Genomic DNA, 20,136 nt, shown 5'->3' with positions numbered 1-20,136 from the left:
ATATGAGAAAATGGTAATATTTAAATTTTCCCCATTGGAAGAGAAAGCTGTTTCAGAGACAAGGAAGAGCATGCGAGATACATCAAGCCCCAATTAGGTTGAAATCCTGGTCTTTAACTGTTTCCCTTCACTGGCACATTAGGGCTTGCTCAGTAGTTCTGCTCTCCCTCCAACAATGAAAAGTAGGGATATTTAGTTCTATGATTTTCTGATCAGAAATTTTGCTGCTCAATTATTAGACTGTCTGATTTCTCTCATGGTTCCAAAACAAATAACCCTATCATTTTTCTTATTTCTCATACCCCTAAATGCCAAATACTAACACTGAGTTTACCAATTCCTTGAAAAAATAGCATAGCCAAATTATTTGACTAGCTAAGATCTCATAGGTTTACTTTTTCCATCATCAGACTCTACATTGCTATTGTTTTTTTTTTTTTTCTCTTTTCAGGGTGTACTCTAATTTAATCTAGCATGGTTTACGAAAGTTTAAGGAGAATATCACTTGTCGTTTTCAAATGAGACCCAACTAATTCTGATGGGTATTTCTGAGTAGGATCTACATGCTTCTCATTTTCTCTGCAGCATGAAAACACTGTAGGGTAAGGTGTCGTAAATAGCAGGTTACAATGTATCAATAGGTTGATCTCTCTCTCTCTCTCTCTCTCTCTCTCTCTCTCTCTCTCTCTCTCTCTCTCTCACACACACACACACACACACACACACACACACACACACACACACACACACACTACATTAAGAAGAAATAGACAGGAAGTCAGCTAAAATATACGAGTCCAGAGTTTTTAGATTCACTACTCAGGATGCTAACCTACAGGCAATGCCTCCTGTGGTTTTAGTCATATCAACTTACACCAGAGGACCCAGGGTCTATTACTATACCATTTGCTTGTTTCTCATCTCATCCAAGAAATGATCTAGCAATCTTTTTTTTAAAAAAAATAAATTGAGAATACTGAAAATTATACTAATGATCTTGCTGAAGGCTTGTCTTACCAAAATAAAGTCCAAATCTGTTTCTAGACTATTAGAAAATTCTATTTCCATTTATGTCACAGACACAGATGCCCTCTTCCTGATCCTTCATTCCTTTGAATATGGAAATGGGGAGATGAGGGTGAATACTCTTTAAAAGACAGAACATAATAGCACAGAGAAGCTGCTTACATTTCAGTTCACATGACACACACCCGAGTTTATAGATGGTTATAAACTGCCACGTCAGAAACAATTTCCTTGAGGTAGATATTTTTACATTGAATGCATGTAATGCCATCTATGATTTTTTTTTTTAGTTATAAACAACCTTAGGGTATTGCTGATCATTGATAAAGGCAAGAACACTCCCTGAATACTGAAGACTCAGTCTATGATAATATGATTAGTTACACTAATAATGCTGCTTAGGCACTGTCTTCTAATTACAATATTATAAATATTAATGTCACAGCCTTTCTGTTTGATTGCCACTCATGGAGTCATTCATCATGATATTTTCCTGGAACCCACTTTGTAGATATTCTTTCTTTCCCTCTTTCTCATTACTGAACTTGTAATCACACATATTACTCTTCAGGAATTTTTTTTATTTTGGGCTATTTTATGTTAGGCTAAGGGCAGTGATATTTCTCAGGAACACTGCCCAGCTACGTGCGGTATCCCCCAGTCTTGCTGAGCCTCTCACCATCGTCCAAGGCGGCACACCCATGGTTTCTGTTTTCCATTCTTTTTCATGTGACCTGTTTCAAGTTAAAACTCATGTGAATTATTAAATGCTTCCTTAAAGAATCTTTTCATACCGCCCCTCTCTCTCTCTTTTAAAGTTAATTATTGATGTAGTGACAAGCTGAAAAGACGAAGAATTATAATTTTTTTTTCTCCCTCATTCAGGACTCAAGAAATATCTTCTGACAATGGTTGTCTATTTAGAATAATACAAAGGAAACACAAAGGCGAAATGCTGAAGGTTGTTTTAGAAGAGAGGTGCCCAAATCACTGTATTGTACAGGATGTAAATGTAGTGTATATTTCTCAGAAAATAGCAGTTAGAGAGAAAGTTAGACTGTAACCTCTGGAGCCCAGGTTTAACTACATGGCAGAGGCAGTTACAAAAGAGACTGATTAGATTTTAATTTTAAAAATGGCATCATATTATTCAGGACTCCAGTGATTTGATTGTCTTGGAGATAGAAAAGTAATGTTATAATCGCCAGAGCTTGTTAAAAAAAAAAAAAAGAAATCCCCTGTTCCTCACTGGAAAGAATGCTAGTCATCAGTGTAGTCAGCAAGAACTCATAGGCACTTCACACTGCAGACTTCCAACTTCTTCTTTCATATGACCTTGGGTTTTATCAGAAGGTGACTCAGAGATCTTTTGTGTAGCCGCAATCAAGCTCGCTTCAGAACAATTGTACTGGAAAAGCAAATCAACATCAAACAGGCACTGTCTTTGGTAACTACGGGGAGGTATGGCAAAGCAAATGACCTGAAAGAGAAAATGAACCCAAGCAGAGTTCTCCATCATAAACACAAGAGAAAGCAGCACATACCTGTCCTGTGAGCTCAGCAATAGGTGGAACTGGTTTCCCTTTCTGATGACTCGGAGTGGCTGGACTCTGCCCATCCCAGTCTGCTAATTCTTCAATGCTCTTCAGATAAAGCAGGGCTTTGAGGCCAGTGCAGTAATCTTCAATCACAGTGAAGTCCTGATTCTGAATTGCGCTACATACCTATAGGAAGAAGGAATAGCAGAAGAACATCAGACCAAGAGTCCTCTCTTCAGACAGACATAACCTTCAGTTATTTAACAAGTGTTCATTTGTCATATCAGTGGTCAGCATAGCAGAACAATAGCTGGACGTGAACGGGAGTGAGAGGCACGTGGGGAGAGGCCCAGGAGATGCAGAGGGACCTCTAGCGGTATTGAATCCTTTCTTCAAATTTGTGTGCCACCATTCTTACAGAGGTGGATATGATCGCAAAGCATAGGAAATTATATAGTGTAAATTTGTGCAGGTGACTGCACACCAGATATATCTCCAAACAGATATTAAACACTGGTGCCTATGGTTGAATTTTGGTATAACATACACACCAGGTTTCTCGTTTTCCCTCTTTTGACTACACTGCCAATGAGCTGTTCTCAAGCCTTGAAGTGGTAAAAATGGCCTCTCTGGTGTTGCTGTCAAACTTTTTGACAGTTACACAGATTTTCTTGACAAGCCCATGCTTGAGAAACATATAGTTGAATTACAGAACGGAAACAAAAATTGAACACAGAAATCATCTCCTAATGCATTATGTTCATGTCGGGCATAATGCACAGCTGTCCTGGGCTGCATGTGGGCTGGGCCCACTCACTAGTACTCGTCTAATACGATGCTTTTGCTGCTTTTGAGGTCTTTTCCTGTCTGTTTCCAGGTAGCCGTCAACCATTCTTCAATTTCTTAATTGTTACCTTTTCAGGGAGGTTCCAGGATCCCAGAGTAGGCTATGAATCCCTTTACATACAGTTATCTTTGATTTATAATTAATGTATGATTATATGCTTGGCAGCTCAGTCCTTAGCTTCACAGAGGCTTAACAAAGGAAAATTGTATTTATTTGGGTCACTATATTATTTTCAGCAACTACCACATAATTTGACACTTACTCTGTGCTCAGTGGATTGAATTAAGAGTTTATTAGGAAAACTTTTAAGTCAACACATGTCATAAAATACAAAAATAAGTCACCCTAGAGTTACAGAAGAAGTAGAGATGAACAACCTTCCTAACCTGTATCAAATGCACCCAGTAAAGCAATCATCCAAACGAAACAAAGAAAACCCCAATTCCCTTCTATTCTATGTTGCCTGGTGCTGAATTCCTACTACAGATGACGAATATGTATGGACCATTGGTTCTAGTGCACCCTACCAAATCCACATCTGCACATACTCATGCTGTACATATAAAATGGGGATAATTTCCTCACTCTGCAGTACACTTTAAATCAACTCTAGATGATTTTCTGTACCCACAATAGTGTAAATACTGTGTGAACTGTTCTAGGGCTTTTTAATTGGGAGAAAAACTGTCTATCCATGCCCAGGACATCTGTGAAGTAGGCCGCCAGGTGAAGTGTTTTCTAGTTTTATCCTTTATCAATAAAAAATCAGGAGTCAGATACTGGGGTAAGAATGTGAATGATCAGAGAAGTGGAGAAGCCACCAGTGAACTCCTTTCTCTTCGTTCCTCAATCCCTAAAGGGCAAGATCCTCTTTCAGGCCTGCCTTACTACTTCCCATCTCTTATTTCTCCTCAGCCCTCCAAAACATCTACAGCTAATTTTGGTTAGCTAGTGGCTAGCCCTACACTCTTACTCAAAGTAAATTTTATTGTCTAAATGTGATCAAAATATCACACAACACAATTGTAACTATTTCTATGTATTTGCAGTCTCTGAATCTATGGCATGAAGGGTGAGCTATGGATATCAAGGTACTGGCAACGGCAGAAAGGAATTAGGTCAAATATGAATTAAACTTCACCCAAATGGGTGAATTAATAAGGTTCTATTTCAAGGTTTTCTAAAATCTTCTAGGCCACTGGTTAAGTAAACTTTTCTTTAATATATATGCCTAGTAGTACTACTTGGTAATTAGAAATATTAGTAAGTTGGTTTAGAGAAATTATTAAAATATAAGATGATCAAGAATGGGGGAATTAAGAAGGGAGAAGAAGTAAAAGAGTAGGAGGGGGCTGTACAAGAGGATGGAAAAGGAAAAGAGAGGGGAGGGGAGGGGAGGAGAGGGTAAGACAGGGTGGGACAGATCAGGGTAGGACAGAACAGGACAGGAAAGAGAATCCACTTAGCTAAGAGTCCAGTGTCCATGATGCATGTGTAAAAGGCAGCCAAGCATGGACTCTTCTGGACAAGTTGAAGCTTAAAAGGAAGGCTAAGAAAGTAGGTCATGTAGGGCACTAAGCAGGAAAGATGTGAGGGGCTTAAGTCAAGTGTTGCAGAAAGCTCGCAGGAAACCCAAAGCTGAAAACTGATCCCTAGATTTAGTAATCCAAACAACACTAGAAGTGCTGAATTCATAGGGAAGAGGCTCTGCCCAGGCCAGAAACTGCTCTGTTTGTGCCATTAAAGAATGGATGAGGAATGAGAACTTAAAGTATAAGGACATCCTGTACTTGTAGGGCTTTTAGCTTCTGTTAGGGCAAAAAGAGAGACCCAGGGAATATTGCTTTCATTGCTCTGTATTTTATTTTTTAAGTTATGGTTTATGAGGATGTAGGCATTTTATTTTCATAATAGGACAGAATGACTTCTATGTACTGAATGACAATGAGATAAGACAAAACCAATGTAATATTTAACAAAAAAGGAGTTAAAAATAGACCTGGTTCTCTGGTCAACAGCTTTTAATTATGTCATTTAGTCCTTAAAATAACTCTAACAAGAAGACTTATAGTTTATTTTTTTTATTTTTCCATTCAAAAAATTTACACTTCTTCCCTTCCTCCCGTTCCCCTCCCGCTCCCTCTCTCCTTAAGAGAGGGCAGGAAACCCTGCCCTGTGGGAAGTCCAAGCCCCTCCCCCCATCCAGTCCAAGGAAGCTTTGCATCCAAATAGAAAAATAGACTAGGGTCCCAAATAGCCAGCACATGCAGTAGAAACAAGTGCCAGTGTCTTTATCAATGGCTTCTCAGTCAGCCCCCATTTTTAGTCACATTCAGAGAGTCTCGTTTGATCGCATGCTCATTCAGTCCAGGTCTCGCTGGATTTGAAGACTTATATTTTAACCATATTTTTATAGATAAGGAAATGGGATCTTAGAAAGGTCAAATTAGGAACCGAAGGTCCATGTGGTGTGGAAGTTTTCATTGCTACACAGGACTGATGGCTCTAGAGGACTCATGAACACATATGGCTCAAATCTGCACAAAGCTCACATGGTCAAATGTGAGGTAGACATAAACAGAGACAAAGGAAAAGTCATTTTAAAGTAATAATAATAATCATTACTACACAGTTTCAACAAACATATTTTGAAACATTTGATCTTCAAACCCAGTATGGATACCTTAAAAAAATCCATGATGCTGGATAAAAATAATCAAATTTTCATTCGTCTTCTATATTGCAGAGGAAGAGTGAAAATAATGACAAATCAAACCCACAAAAAGAAGAAATAAAAGGTCCTAATTTCCAGTATTGAAATGTGATTTGTTTCTATTAGGTAGGAAAAATATAAGATTCTTCTTCTTAGGCATAGTATTAATAAACTTTCTCAACACTGATGATGTTTTTGTTTTCAGAACAATTTTGAGCACCTCATAATTTTCTCCACAGATTTTCTTGTGTTTTTTTTAGCTGTAGAAAGTAACTAATACTTTCTAACACCTTCTTTGATCATGCTAAGATTATAAATTTATAGTATGTGCTTTTACTATGTGTGTCCTAGCACACACACATAAGAAATTTGATTTTTTTAGTAACAAAACAAACCTCCACATATACAAAAAAATTGGAATAACCCCATGTATCTTATTGGATCACCATGGCTTAAAACTAGAATTCAACAGCAACACTAATTCCAGAAAGCTCACAAACACAATTAAATTAAACAATGCTCACCTGAATCATCAATGGGTTGAGGAAAAAATAAAGGGAGAAATTAAGACTTCCTAAAATTCAATAAAAATGACCACACAACATACCGAAATTTATAGGACACAACGAAAGTAATGTTAAGAGGAAAGTTCATAGCACTAAATACCTACATAAAGAAGCTGGAAAAATCCCACACTAGTGAATTAACACAATATTTGAAAACTTTAGAACAAAAAGAAGAAAACTCACCCAAGAGAACTAGAAGGAAGGAAGTAATCAAATTGAGAACTGAAATCATAACAACAAAAAAGAAACAAAGAAACCAATACAAAGAATCAATGAGGCAAAGAGTTGGTTCTTTGAGAAAATCAACAAACCTTTATTCAAACTAACCAAAAGGCAGAGAGAGAATATCCAAATTAACAAATCAGAAATGAAAAGGGGGACATAACAACAGCAATGGAGGAAATCCAGAGAATCATAAGGTCATATTTCAAAAACCTGTACTCCACAAAATTGGAAAACTTAAAGGAAATGGACAACTTTTTGGGTAAATATCACTTACCAAAATTAAATCAATTCCAAATAAGCAAATTATACAGACCTACAACTGCTAAAGAAGTACAAACAGTCTTCAAATTCTCCCAACCAAAAAAGCACAGGACCAGAAAAAGCAATATACAGATTCAATGCAATGGCCACCAAAATCCCAGCAAAATTCTTCACAGACCTCGAGAAAACAGTACACAACTTCATATGGAATAGCAAAAAAAGAAAAACAACCAAAAAACAAACAAACAAACAAACAAAAAACAGGATAGCAAAAATAATCCTGTACAATAAAAGAACTTCTGGAGGCATCACAATCCCTGACTTCAAACTCTACTACAGAGCTACAGTACTGAAAACTGCCTGGTATTGATACTAAGAAAAAAAACACGGGGACCAATGGAATTGAGTCGAAGACCCAGATATTAATCAACACAACTACGAACACCTGATTTTTGACAAAGAAGCAAAAAATATAAAATGGAAGAAAAGCATCTTCAACAAATGATGCTTCTGTAACTGGATATCAGCATGTAGAAGAATTAAAATAGAACCATATTTATCACCATACACAAAACTCAAGTCTTATTAGATCAAGGACCTCAACATAAAGCCAGCCACACTGAACCTCATAGAAGAGAAAGTGGGAAGTACACTTGAATGCATTGGCACAGGAGACCACTTCTTAAATATAACTCCAGTAGTACAGACACTGAGAGAAACAATTAATAAATGGAACCCCCTGAAACTGAAAAGCCTCTGTAAAACAAAGGACATGATCAATAAGGCAAAATGGAAGCCTACACAATGGAAAAAGATCTTTACCAACCAGACATCAGACAGAGTGCTGATCTCCAAAGTATATAAAGAACTCAATAATTGGTCAAATGAATAAATAATCTGATAAATAATGAGGTACAGTTCTAAGCAGAGAACTTTTAACAGAGGAATCTAAAATGGCTGAAAGTCACTTAAGGAAATGCTCAACATCCTTAGTCATCAGAAAAATGTAAATCAAAACAACTGATATTCCATCTTACAAGTGTAAGAATGGCCAAGGTTATAAACATGAATGATAACTTATGCTGAAGAGGTTGTGGGGTAAAGGGAACACTCTTGCATTGGTGGTGGGAGTGCAAGCTGGTACAGCCCCTTTGGCTATTAGTATTGTGATTTCTTAGAAAATTAGGAATAAACCTTCCTCAAGACCCAGCAATACCACTTTTGAGTATATACCCAAAGGATGCTCAATTGTACCACAAGGACATGTGTTCAGCTATGTTCATAGCAGCTGGTGTAGGAGATCCTTCTGTCTTTGTGTTGCTTTCATTCATTAATAAAGAATCTGCTTTGGGACTGTTGATAGGGCAGAACTTAGGTAGGTGGGGAAAATTAAATGGAATGCTGAGAGAAGAAGGCAGAGTCAGAGAGATGCCATGGACCCCACTGGAGATAAACATGCTGAGACTTTGCTGGTAGGTCACAACGTCGTGGTGATATATAGATTAATAAAAATGGGTTAAACTAATATGTAAGAGTTAGCCAATAAGAAGTTAGAGCTAATGGACCAAACAGTGATTTAATTAATACAGTTTCTGTGTGTTTGTTTTGGGGCTAAGCTAGCCAGGCTGTCCTCACCCTCAACAAGCAGCACTGTTTGTCATAGCCAGAACCTGGAAACAACCTCAATGCCCCTCAAACGAAGAATGGATAAGGAAAATATGATACATTCACACAATGGAATACTACACAGCAGAAAAAATGACCTTCTACAATTTGCAGACAAATTGATGGATCTAGAAAACACCATATTGAGTTAGGTAAAACAGACCCAGAAAGACAAATATCGTATGTACTCACTCATCAGTGACCTTTAGATATAAAGCAAGAAAACTAGCCTACAATTCAAAATCCCAGAGAATCTAGACAACAATGAGGACCCTAAGAAAGATGTACATGGTTCTAATCTATATAGAATGTAGAAAAATACAAAATCTCCTGAGTAAATTGGGAGCATGAGGACCATGGGAAAGGGTAGAAGGGGAGTGGAGGGGAAAAGAGGGGAGCAGAAATATATTGTATAGCTCAATAAAATCAATTAAAAAAGGAAGTAAAAAATTATTCTTTGGTAAATGAAATCTAGAACTATTTTAACAGGAATGAACAGAAAAATATATCCTTAGTCATTCTAGATTCTTTTCCAGGGGGAAAAATATAAAATCTATTACTTTTCATAATCCAGAAGCATAACATTTGTATAGGGCAAACTCAGCCAAGATTGAATTATCAGAGCACAGACTTGGTATCTTTGAAGTATTAAAGAACATTGTGAAGCCGTGTTCTTTATATGCCATAATGTTAATGTTCTGCACAATTGGGAGCTACACCAAGTATGAGAACTGAAATTTGAAGAGAAAAAAGAATTATTCTCTAGCAAGTGGTGGTTGCCAGAGGCAGGAGTGGAGTCTGTAGGCAGATGGAAGAGACCATTTGCACGTACACACATACATGAAGCAATGTCCACACTATGTATCTTAGTTCTTAATTGATCTATTTCAGTTTTACTGTCCAATAGGATTGAATGTACAATTTTTCTTGAGGGATTTTCTTATACTAGGAATTTTTTATATTGATATTCTCTTTAAAACTTTTAGGTTTAGGCCTTAACTCTGTGGTAAGCATTTGCTTGGCATGAACGAAATTCTGGTGTATTAAAATAAAACTTAATACACACGAGCCCATTTGGAGAGCTCATTAAAATAAAGATTATGTAGGTTCTTAGTGGGATACTGGAATTAGGTCATTAGTGGCAAGTTTTGAGGATGCTGTTGGACCACACTTGGACTAGTTTGGAGTACTGGTAAAGGTCAATATCATCTACACCTAAAATACTGTCTGCAAAATTGATTTCGTCCCAACAACATTATTTTTTTATTTTTCCTCTATTAGCCTTATTAAAATCTTCACAGCTCTTAAAAGAAATGTTATTTATAAGAATCTGTGACTGAAGAGACAAGAATAGTTTTCTGATTACATAATGCTACAAGAAAATAAATGCTAGGATTTACCATTAGGAACTGAGCTTCATCTGTAGAATGTGACCCCAGAAACGGGAAGTGCTCAGAAAGGTGCCTGTCGTGTCAAATTCACATTCCAAAGAGGGCAAATGATGGAAATGCTATGTGCAGCTGCTAGGCCTAAATGGGTGTGTTTTATATGACATCTTTTAATTGTTTGTTTAGCAGCTTTGATTAATGACTGATCATATGTTTGTTTAGTATAATTGGTAGCTTCTTAGTGGCTAAGGCTGGTGGATCTTTCTTCACATCAGGGTGTTAGGTACCATTATGATAATGAACAGTGTCCCATCAATTACTTTTATAAGTGTGAGTATCCCTATATTGAACTGTTTTAAATAGGGATTTTTAAGACCCTCAATGGGACCAGAGCCATGTGGGTACCTGGTAGGCTGGTGCTGGTTGCCTGGGTAATGTGATTTTAGGTATGTCATAAAGTGTTCTCTGCATCAAGTGTTCCCCTCTGGGGGTGTGATATGCTGCCCTAGATTTTTAATCTGAGTGGAGACACACTTTATCAAAGACCCATCTGTGGAAAAGCAATGTACAAATTCCTGGGAAGTAACAGAGAATTTAAGGGCCTATTCCTATCCCATAATTTCTCATTAATGTGAAATTAAATTAATGGTAAATTATGCATTGATGGAGATTTATGTCTTAAAAAGCTCCTTCCCATGTTCCATTTCTTTCAGGAGTCAAAATAAACCTCATTTAGGCAGAGGAAGAGACAATAGTCTTTTCTTTAACATGAAAAGAATCCAGATATGAAGTATCACTTCCTAGAGTCAGATCTAGTTCCATGACATACTAAGTTAAATGGTGAAGAATATACACAAAGAAGGCAGGCATAGGGAACATATCTGTAATTCTAACACTTGTGAGGAGGAGACAACAGAATCAAGGGTTCAAGGCCAGTCTCTGAAAACAGGGACTTTCAAGGCTATCTTAGGTTACATAAGACCCTGTTTTAAGTCAAAAACCAACACAATCAAACCAAAGAGCACTATATAAAAGCAGAATAGATTACTAGAGTTCAAATGAATTCTTAGATGTATATTTGTTAGCTTTCTTCGTATCAAAGTAGAGATGAAACATTCTGCAAATAGAAAACTATAGGCAAGATGGTAAAGTGTTTAAAACAATAACTGCTTAGCAAATTAGTCATAGATTAGACAGAATGTAATTTTTAAGTTTAAAAATGTTTGGTTCAATGTCATAGAAGAAGGTCATGACCTTTAATTTTATTTTCATTAGTTTAAAAAAATGTTTCGGTATCAGTCAGTCAATTTACGTGTGGGAAACAATTTTCACCGGGGGTTGTATCATTCCTGTCTGAGTCACCCTACCCCTTTCCAGTCTGAACCATCCAAGTAGATGAATTCCTGCCGTGAACATTCACTTGATTTTATTGGTGTGCACAGAAACTGAAGGTCAGACTAACAGATGGCACTGGACTGGGTTGGTGCGAGCTCAGTAGTGTAGAGTTTAAAGTAACTAGCAATGGTCAAATGAGAAAAATAATGCTTATTCAAAACCCCCAGTTTCCTTTTAAGAATCCAAGATAATTTATTAAGATCTATTAAGTCTAATTCCAGAGTATAATCCCAAGTAAGTAATCTGTCAAAAAACACCCTGTGAAAGCAGATAACCCTGACCCGCACAGGTTTGGTGTAAGAGAGCAGCACGTGTTTTCGAATGAGAGTTTAAAATGAAAAAAAAAAAAAAAAAAAAGGCCAGGCGGTTGTGGCGCACACCTCGGGAGGCAGAGGCAGGCAGATCTCTGAGTTCAAGGCCAGCCTGGTCTACAAGAGCTAGCTCCAGGACAGGCTCTAGAAACTACAGGGAAACCCTGTCTCGAAAAACCAAAAAAAAAAAAAAAAAAAAGAATAAAATGTACTTAAGTTCTAAAATGAATATTTTGACCTATGAGATATAACTCAGATAAATGTATGGCCATAATTATGCTTTTTGTTATTTTGTTGCATAGGCAGACAAACTACTACCCGGATCTTAGAAATCAATGCCTTCAGGTTTGATACATGTTTGCAATTTAAATCTCTAGTACTCTCAAAGTTCCTATTAGTGAAGAAGTAAAATTAATATTAGAGTGTAAATATATTCAAATAAGAATGCAAGTGCAACAAGGATCTTTATGTTCATATCTACAAACTCTTACGTAGCTGCCAAGAATTTCAAAATTTTCCCATGAAGGTTGTTTACCCATGAAACATAAATTGGAACAGATCAAACAATTGTATTTTCAAAGATTAAGAGGTTTAATTATGTGCATTCCTTGTCTTGATATGTAACATGTGCAGTCAAGTGTTGTAGAGGTGAGAAGATTAGGTATCTGAGCCTCTGGAACTGTCGTTACAAGAATTTATGAACTGTCTGATGTGGGTGTTGGGAACTTAATTCGTTTCTGCTAAATTAGTACATTAACCACTGAGCAGTCTTTCCAGGCCCCATCTTTAAAGAATTCTTGGGGACAAAATGATCTATTTTTACTAATCTATTTTGATAAAAGATTAAACTGTTTAAACAGTGTCAAACACTTGAAATACTTTCCCGAGTGTTTAGTTTCCAATGCATGGTGTTAATAAGTCAGAAAGACTTAGGTTATGATTTATTTTCCAAAAATGTGCTCAAAATAATATCAAAGAATTATTTTTTTGTTTTACTTTTGCACATCTATCTTCCATATTTTCTAGATTCAGAGTGCAGAAAAGTTAAAGGCTCTGCCCTGCTCACCCAACTCATCAGGAGAGAGCTGGCTCCCACCCTGCCCAAAGCAGCTTCTATTGTGGCACTACCTCTGATGTCTCCATATCAGAGAATGATGTGATGTTTGGATGAGAATGACCTGCAAGGGACCATATATTTGAATACCTAATTCCTAGCTGGTAGAACTATATGGGAAGGATTCGGAGGCATGGCCTTGTTGGAGGAAGTGTATCCCTAGGGGCAGGGGTGAGGTCTGAGCTTTCAAAGGCTAAAGGCCACTTTAAGTTAGCTTTTCTGTCTCCTGGTTGTATCTAAAGATGGGAGAGCTCAGTTATTGCTCTAGCACCATGCCCACTTGCATGCTGCCATTCTCCATGCCAAGATGGTCACACACTCTTAACCTTCTGAAACTGCAAGCACCAAATAAACTCTTTCTTCTATAGGTTGCTGTGGTCATAGTGTTTTATTGCAGCAAACGAAAAGTAACTAAAGTAATTGGTACATGTGATAACCTGTTAATAAATAATGAAACCCACCTAAACACTGAACACCAAGTCATATTCACAAGATTAGTTAAGAGCTAGAACCAACAACAGGACTCAGAAGTCCTGATTTCTGCAGATATTCTTGCAGGTCCTTATTTAGAAAAACTTTTGTCTTTAATGTGGCAGAGGTATTACATATGCAGAACAGCACTTATTAATACTTTTCATCAGAAGTATCTCATTGCAAAATGATTCCAAGAGTGTTGATCAGCATAAACCCACAGATATTTATCTCTTAATAGTCTCCGTATGTGTATGACCCATTTGGATAATTAATACCAAAACACAGAACAGACCTTTGTTGTGCTGGGGAGGTAGTGCAATATTCAGTTCTACCTTTCCCTATCTACTGGCTAAGAACATCAGATTTCCAGGGGCGGCATACAATTAGTAATTCCTCACTCAGAGTTGAGCTCTGACCAGCACTGACAAATATACTTTTAAAAATGGTGAATAATACATATTGTTGAAGTAATAATCTGAATAACAATATCGCCTGTAAGCTTCCGATACTAAATAAACATGGCATTGCTTACTGGAATTCATGAGTAAAATCACCAAATTATAAATTTATGGAAATATAGGTAAAAAGACAGTCCCTGGAGATACATATAATTTAGCGAGCTGGATGGGGATATATTTGTATATTCACAGAAAACCAGAACTCTTCGTTGTTCTATTGCATTAGTTTCCATTGGAGCTGTACAACATCAAAGTCCTGATGTCCCTCTATATTGCATTTAGCAGTAATGTAGCAGACGATGTGAAGAAATCAAAGTGAGAGTTTCTAAGTAGATTCCTGGCAATTGAGACAGCAGGCTCTTTCATCTGCTCAGTAACTGTGGTAGTGCATTGATTTAAACTCCTTCTGAGATCTCAAATGCTTTTATATTCTTAGGTCTCTCAAGCAGCCCCCCCCCCCACCACCAAGTGATAAAATTTTAGCATTCAGCAGAATACCCATCTTGTTTCCCCCAAAAGGAGAAGGCTTATTTCAGCTTTGCTACGCAACTGCTCTGGATCACTAAGTAAAATAGTTGTCCAAATGTCACTCCTTTAAGGAATCTGGTTTTGCGTTACTTTTCTATGTTCTGACAACAGCAAACTGAATTGGAACGAAAAGAACAACGAATAGCCCCCATGGATGTGGCTTTTCAAAGGTTTAACTCGGGATAAAAGCCTGATGGGAAAGCAGTTCTGCTTATTAAATATTTTTAAAGTGTTTTTTTTTTTTAAGTCGTAACTCATTAATAAATCCTGTTGTATAGGAACGACTTATCCTGTTTTATTCCAGGCTATCCTGGTTATTTATTTTTTGCCACTCACTTTGTTTATCTTCTTATTTAGCCTCTTACATTGTAGCGCGTCAGACAAATTCAAAGCAGATGAATTCCCTCCTGCCCAATCAAGAAAGGGCTCTTTGGAGCTTGCGTAACCATTTCTTCAATGTCAGTCTGTGGATATTCTTTGTCTAATTAATTTTCTAATCCAAGTTCAACGAAAGTGAAGGGTGAAGTGAATAAGGTGTTTTTAAAATATAGCTTGCTGAGATCTAAACCACATTTGGCCAATTAGAATAACATTAGCAGTTCTCCAAGGCATGACGGGTAACAGGTTACCAATTCAACTACCCATCAGAAGGGCCTACAAGGAAGGATCTCGGCAGCACTTCGGGGTTGATGTGAATTCACTGAGGATGGCCTGGGCAGATTCCTCAAAGGCCTCTCCTCTGTAGGGGGAGACTCCCCTGCCCCTCCCCTTATATCTGTCCTTTACAAATTGAGCTCCTCCTGGATTCAGATCTCAATAATAGGCCGAATGAAGACATAATAATAACAAAAATCATATAGAGACACAGTACCTCTAGCCTTTCATGTAAGTTTAGGGGTAAATTGGGCAAGCCCAGCTCAACATGTGGAGTCAAAGAACGGTGACTGCTCTTTCGCATCGTCAAAGACAGTGCTGTTGATGGCTCTGCCTCCCTATGGACATAAATACAGCTCTCAAAAGCAAACGACGGCCCCAGAGTTCATAAGCCAACAGGCTCCTGGGAACACCGTTCTTTGGTCATGGCTGTGGCTGCAGCTTGTGGAAGCTTGACCAATTTGCTCCATAGGCAGTAGAAATTTCTAGTAAAAGAATTTCTCATCCTCCTGGGTCAGATTTTAGTGTAGCATCATTTACCACATTTATCTTCCTTCACTTTTCAGGGATAGGTGGTGATGAGTGGGTCTGCCTGGAGCACTGAGCGTGCTCAGCCCTTCTCGTAATGCAAGGAGCACGGAGAAAGGAAACCACACATCCAAACAATAGCTATAGCTATCATATGACTAAAGTCTGAAAAAGACGACCCTTTTCAGCAGAGTCAGTCGGCACAGCTGGGGCGGCTTGATTTGTCATATTGTTTAGTAAAACATCACACAGAGTGTTGATCACTGAAGGAAAATAAAGATATTAAAAGAGGGTCTGGAGAGACAGCTCAGCGGTGAGGCTCACTTGCTGCTCTTTCAGAGGACCTGAGTTCTTTGTCCACAACCCACATGGTGCCTTACAGTCATCTTTAATCCCGTTTTCCGAGGATCCAACATGTTTTTCTGACCTCCGTAAACACTGTATGCCTGTAATACACATACATACACACAGACAAAACATTTGTGTGTAAAATAAAAATAAAGAAATTTTTAAAATAAAATGATATCAAGATAGTGTTAGTAAAGGAACATTATTCTCTCATCACTCAAAGTAAAAGGACATCTCCCCCAAATTAAACAAGTATATCAGAATCCACAGAAATTCACATTGAATACTTTTCTTTTGAATTGAATTATTTTTAGGTTCTATATACTTCATGGTAACTCTTTAATCTTAATTTATTGTCTTAATCCTTAATTATTATTTAAATCCACTGACATGTTCCCAAATGTTAGGAATCAATTCCACTTATTCCACATCTTCTTGATATTCAAACTTCTATTAACCAAAGTCACACTGGACAAAATTTTATTTAGGGTTCCTAGTCTGGAGACAAATTATGACATCAATCGTTATTAGATTTTATTTCCTTTAAGCATCATTGAAAGGGATTTGTACCTCAGAATTCTCTGAAGATAATATTAGCAATTGCTGAACTCATAGTGTCAAATCCAACATATGTAATAATTTAAACTAATCCACATACATATCGGTACATATATTAAGACATTCAAATAAAAATATTTTTACATTTACTATATGGCTGTATATTTTGATGGATATAAAATATACTACCATAGATAATATGGGATCATATAGACTAAGGGAAACTTTACTCTAGTCTTTTGCATCTGGATTTCTTAGCATTTGGAATTCTGTATCACACACATATCCAAGTCAGTCCAGTTTTCTCTTATCATAGAGAATAATATTTCATTTTAAATAGCACTTTAACCTTAAGAATTTCTATGTAAGTCTCTCTTAGTGTCATTGTTGTCTAAGTTCTCTGGAATTGTGGCTTGTAGGCTGGTTTTCTTTGCTTTACCTACATAGATCTAATCTACGTGGGAAATAGAAAAAGACAAGACCTCCTGAGTAAATTGGGAGCATGGGGACCTTGGGGGAGGGTTAAAGAGGAGAGGGGAGAGGCAGGGAGGGGAGCAGAGAAAAATGTAGAGCTCAATAAAAATCAATAAAAAACTAAAAAAAAGAATTTCAAGTTCTTGCCTTAAATAAGTTATAATTACTTCATCAATTTACACCAAGCAATCCAAGCTACCTCTCCAAATTTATTATTCTGTACATTTGTGTAAATACTGACACTTAAAATGCCCTGTTCTCCTCTAATGCATGTCATTAAAACCACCTCAATTGTGCAGCAGGGGTTTTCTCTCTGCTTTTGCTAGATATGCAGACATTGCTATTTAAAGCATTATTTTGCATTTTGACCAGGGGACAAATTCTCAAACTCACCATTTTACTAAAGAATCTATTTATTTATTTATTTATTTATTTATTTATTTATTTATTTATTTAATTTTACTTCTCAAACCATTTTCCACCCATCCCTCTATTCTTTCACTCAGGAAATACAAATTCACGCATTAACTTTGGTTTGCATCCACACCTTACTATGGAGCATAACGTACAACTGCAGCATCCTGGAGTCAGGGTGCTTGCTTTCTACTGGTAGGGACGCACCTTCTGTGCAGAGCTGTTGCGAAACCCAACTGAGACAAGAATTAGAAAGTGCTAGTTACCAGGAAGGCATGCAGGAATGTATTTAAGACAGTGTGCCTGATTCAGAAAGAAAGACACCTGTCTACACAGGGAATGTTTTTAGCTTAATTCCGTCATACAAAGTAAATTCTAAGATAAGTTACTCCATAGAGGCTTAGGACAAAAATGATAACGTGTGTCTTTTAAACAGTTAATTACACAAAAATAAGTACCTTAGAGAATTTTGATATCAGGGAATGATTGATTACTAATTATCATGCCTTAAAAGTATGAACTAACTAAGACATCTCCATTCCATTAACCAATCACTATACTATAGACTTTAAGCCAATTATTAAATATGAATAGGTGAAGGAATTTATAATAAGGAAAATTTCATTAAATTAAATTCTTTATGGTTTCTATTTCAGTATTGTCTATAAAATGTTAAACTTCTGTGCATATTCAACCCTTTGACATCATGATATGGCATTTTCAATTACAAAATGTATTCAGCAACATTCACAGGATACTTGCAAGACAACTGTATACATTCTGAGCTGTTAGAACAAATACTACCTAATTAAATAATTCTTTAACTTGCAATTGAATGGTTTTTCAAATAATTTTTAAAAATCACTCACATTTATTCTGTGTGCCTTAATCAAGATTGTGACCAATGAATGCAAACTTCTACTTCCTTTTGCTCTGTAGATCCATGCACTTGCAAAATGGAGTGTATTTGGCCATAATGAATTCACTGGTAAATTAATACATTGTTTTCTCTAGCATCATTGCTTTTTGGGCCAGTAATGAGTCACAGAACTTTTTTCTCACATCATAGGCAACATTCCCACATCTAGTGTGATTTGAATGAAGTTAATATCCATAGTGTAGTGATTGATTTAGGAAAGGCAGTAATGAGATTATGGCTCATGCCCTTAAAGCTTGACATCTGAAATCCTATCATTTTCCACATGAAGAAATATGTTAAATATTATAATATCTGACATGTCTATCACTGTGGGATTAAGCCAGCTATCTGAAACATTGGTTTGATATTTTGATCCTTAGACACATTATCTTCTTTTGTCTTATGAACACAGAATAATTGATTTGAGAATAATGGAGATTTATATTTGCATGCTCTCAGTTTTAATTCCAAGAGGTATTAATATGTCCTCCTGGTTTAGCTCTCTCACCTTAAACAAAAGAAGTCAATAGCAAGCACAGCTCTTTCCTTTGATTATGTCGGGTATAATAGAATAAGCAAAGTATTTAACTAGGGGCATTCGTGTTTCAACATGAGTCTGCTTTGAAAGTTTTGAAAGGTTGTTTTCTCTTTCCCCTCTCTCTCTCTTACACACACACACACACACACACACATCAATATTCAATGTGTGATCACTATGAGTAGCTAAACAGAACAGGAGAACACTTTTGTTTTGAGTATTCAATAGTCTATCCACAGAAATAAATTAGTATATTTGGTAAGAGTCATGAACAGACATACCTCTCTGTGGAAGGAAATATTTTCCAGAATTTTTGCTTATTTATATATTTTATTTCTTCTAACCTTTTCCTCAAATAGTCATAATCTTCTAAAACTTCAAGACTATGTCTGATAATCCATTGGTTGATGCATTATAGGCATGTGTGTTACGGGGTAAACAACAGCTTTCTGCTTGTAGCTAGAAGCTGTTCCACAGGCAAAATCTCAAACCTGATATGTGAAACTGGCTCAAAATAGTGGCTAGGTTGGACCTATGCTAGAAATTACTGGGAATAACCTGTGAATTATTTACTATGTGGTCTCTTACTGTCCACTCTTAAATATTTACTTATTCAGATATAGACAACTAGCCAACCATTCTCTTCTTTTACACCTACCCACCAATGAGTATCCACATATGTAGTTCTAATCTGTGATGTCTTCTAAGATTAAAAATGCAATGCATCTCAACTTAGGGGTAAGATGTGCACTTGTTTATCAGCTCTAAGTTATACATATAGTTTTAAGCTAGGTACATGTCTCTACAGTACTAAATAAAGCATCTTCATCAAGCACTTTCCCTCCCCATCTTCACTATGTTGGCTAGTATTTTGATAGCATGATAGATATTAGAGTTATTTGGATAGAGGGGCTCACAATTGAGAATCTCCTCTACAAGATATGCCTGTAGACAAGTCTGTAGTATATTTTCGTGATGGGAGATTAATATGGGTGCACCTGGCTCCCTAGGGGCAGTGTCATCACTGGAAAAAAAATAAGAAAGCAAGCTAAACAAGCCACAAGAAGCAAGCAAGGAAGCAGAATTCCTCCATGGACTCTGCTTCAGTTCCCACCTCCAGGCTCCCACCTTGACTTTTTGACTGTAGTCTATAATATTACGCAAACCCTTTTCTCCAATGTTTTATCACAGCAA

The 20,136-nt window shown here is 36.9% G+C and overlaps 1 protein-coding gene across 1 annotated transcript in view; it reads right to left on the bottom strand.

Moving 5' to 3' along the window:
* The window catches only part of Dpyd (dihydropyrimidine dehydrogenase), a 780,348-nt gene that overhangs the window by 110,039 nt on the left and 650,173 nt on the right, over window positions 1–20,136 (bottom strand). Inside the window, exon 20 of the mRNA XM_038311847.2 lies at window positions 2,571–2,750. Within this exon, the coding sequence (XP_038167775.1) occupies window positions 2,571–2,750 (180 nt within the window). The remainder of the gene's footprint in view (window positions 1–2,570; window positions 2,751–20,136) is intronic.

The sequence above is a fragment of the Arvicola amphibius genome, chromosome 14, assembly GCF_903992535.2.
Source record: "Arvicola amphibius chromosome 14, mArvAmp1.2, whole genome shotgun sequence".
Lineage (NCBI taxonomy): Eukaryota > Metazoa > Chordata > Mammalia > Rodentia > Cricetidae > Arvicola > Arvicola amphibius.
This window is presented reverse-complemented; position numbering and strand designations above follow the sequence as displayed.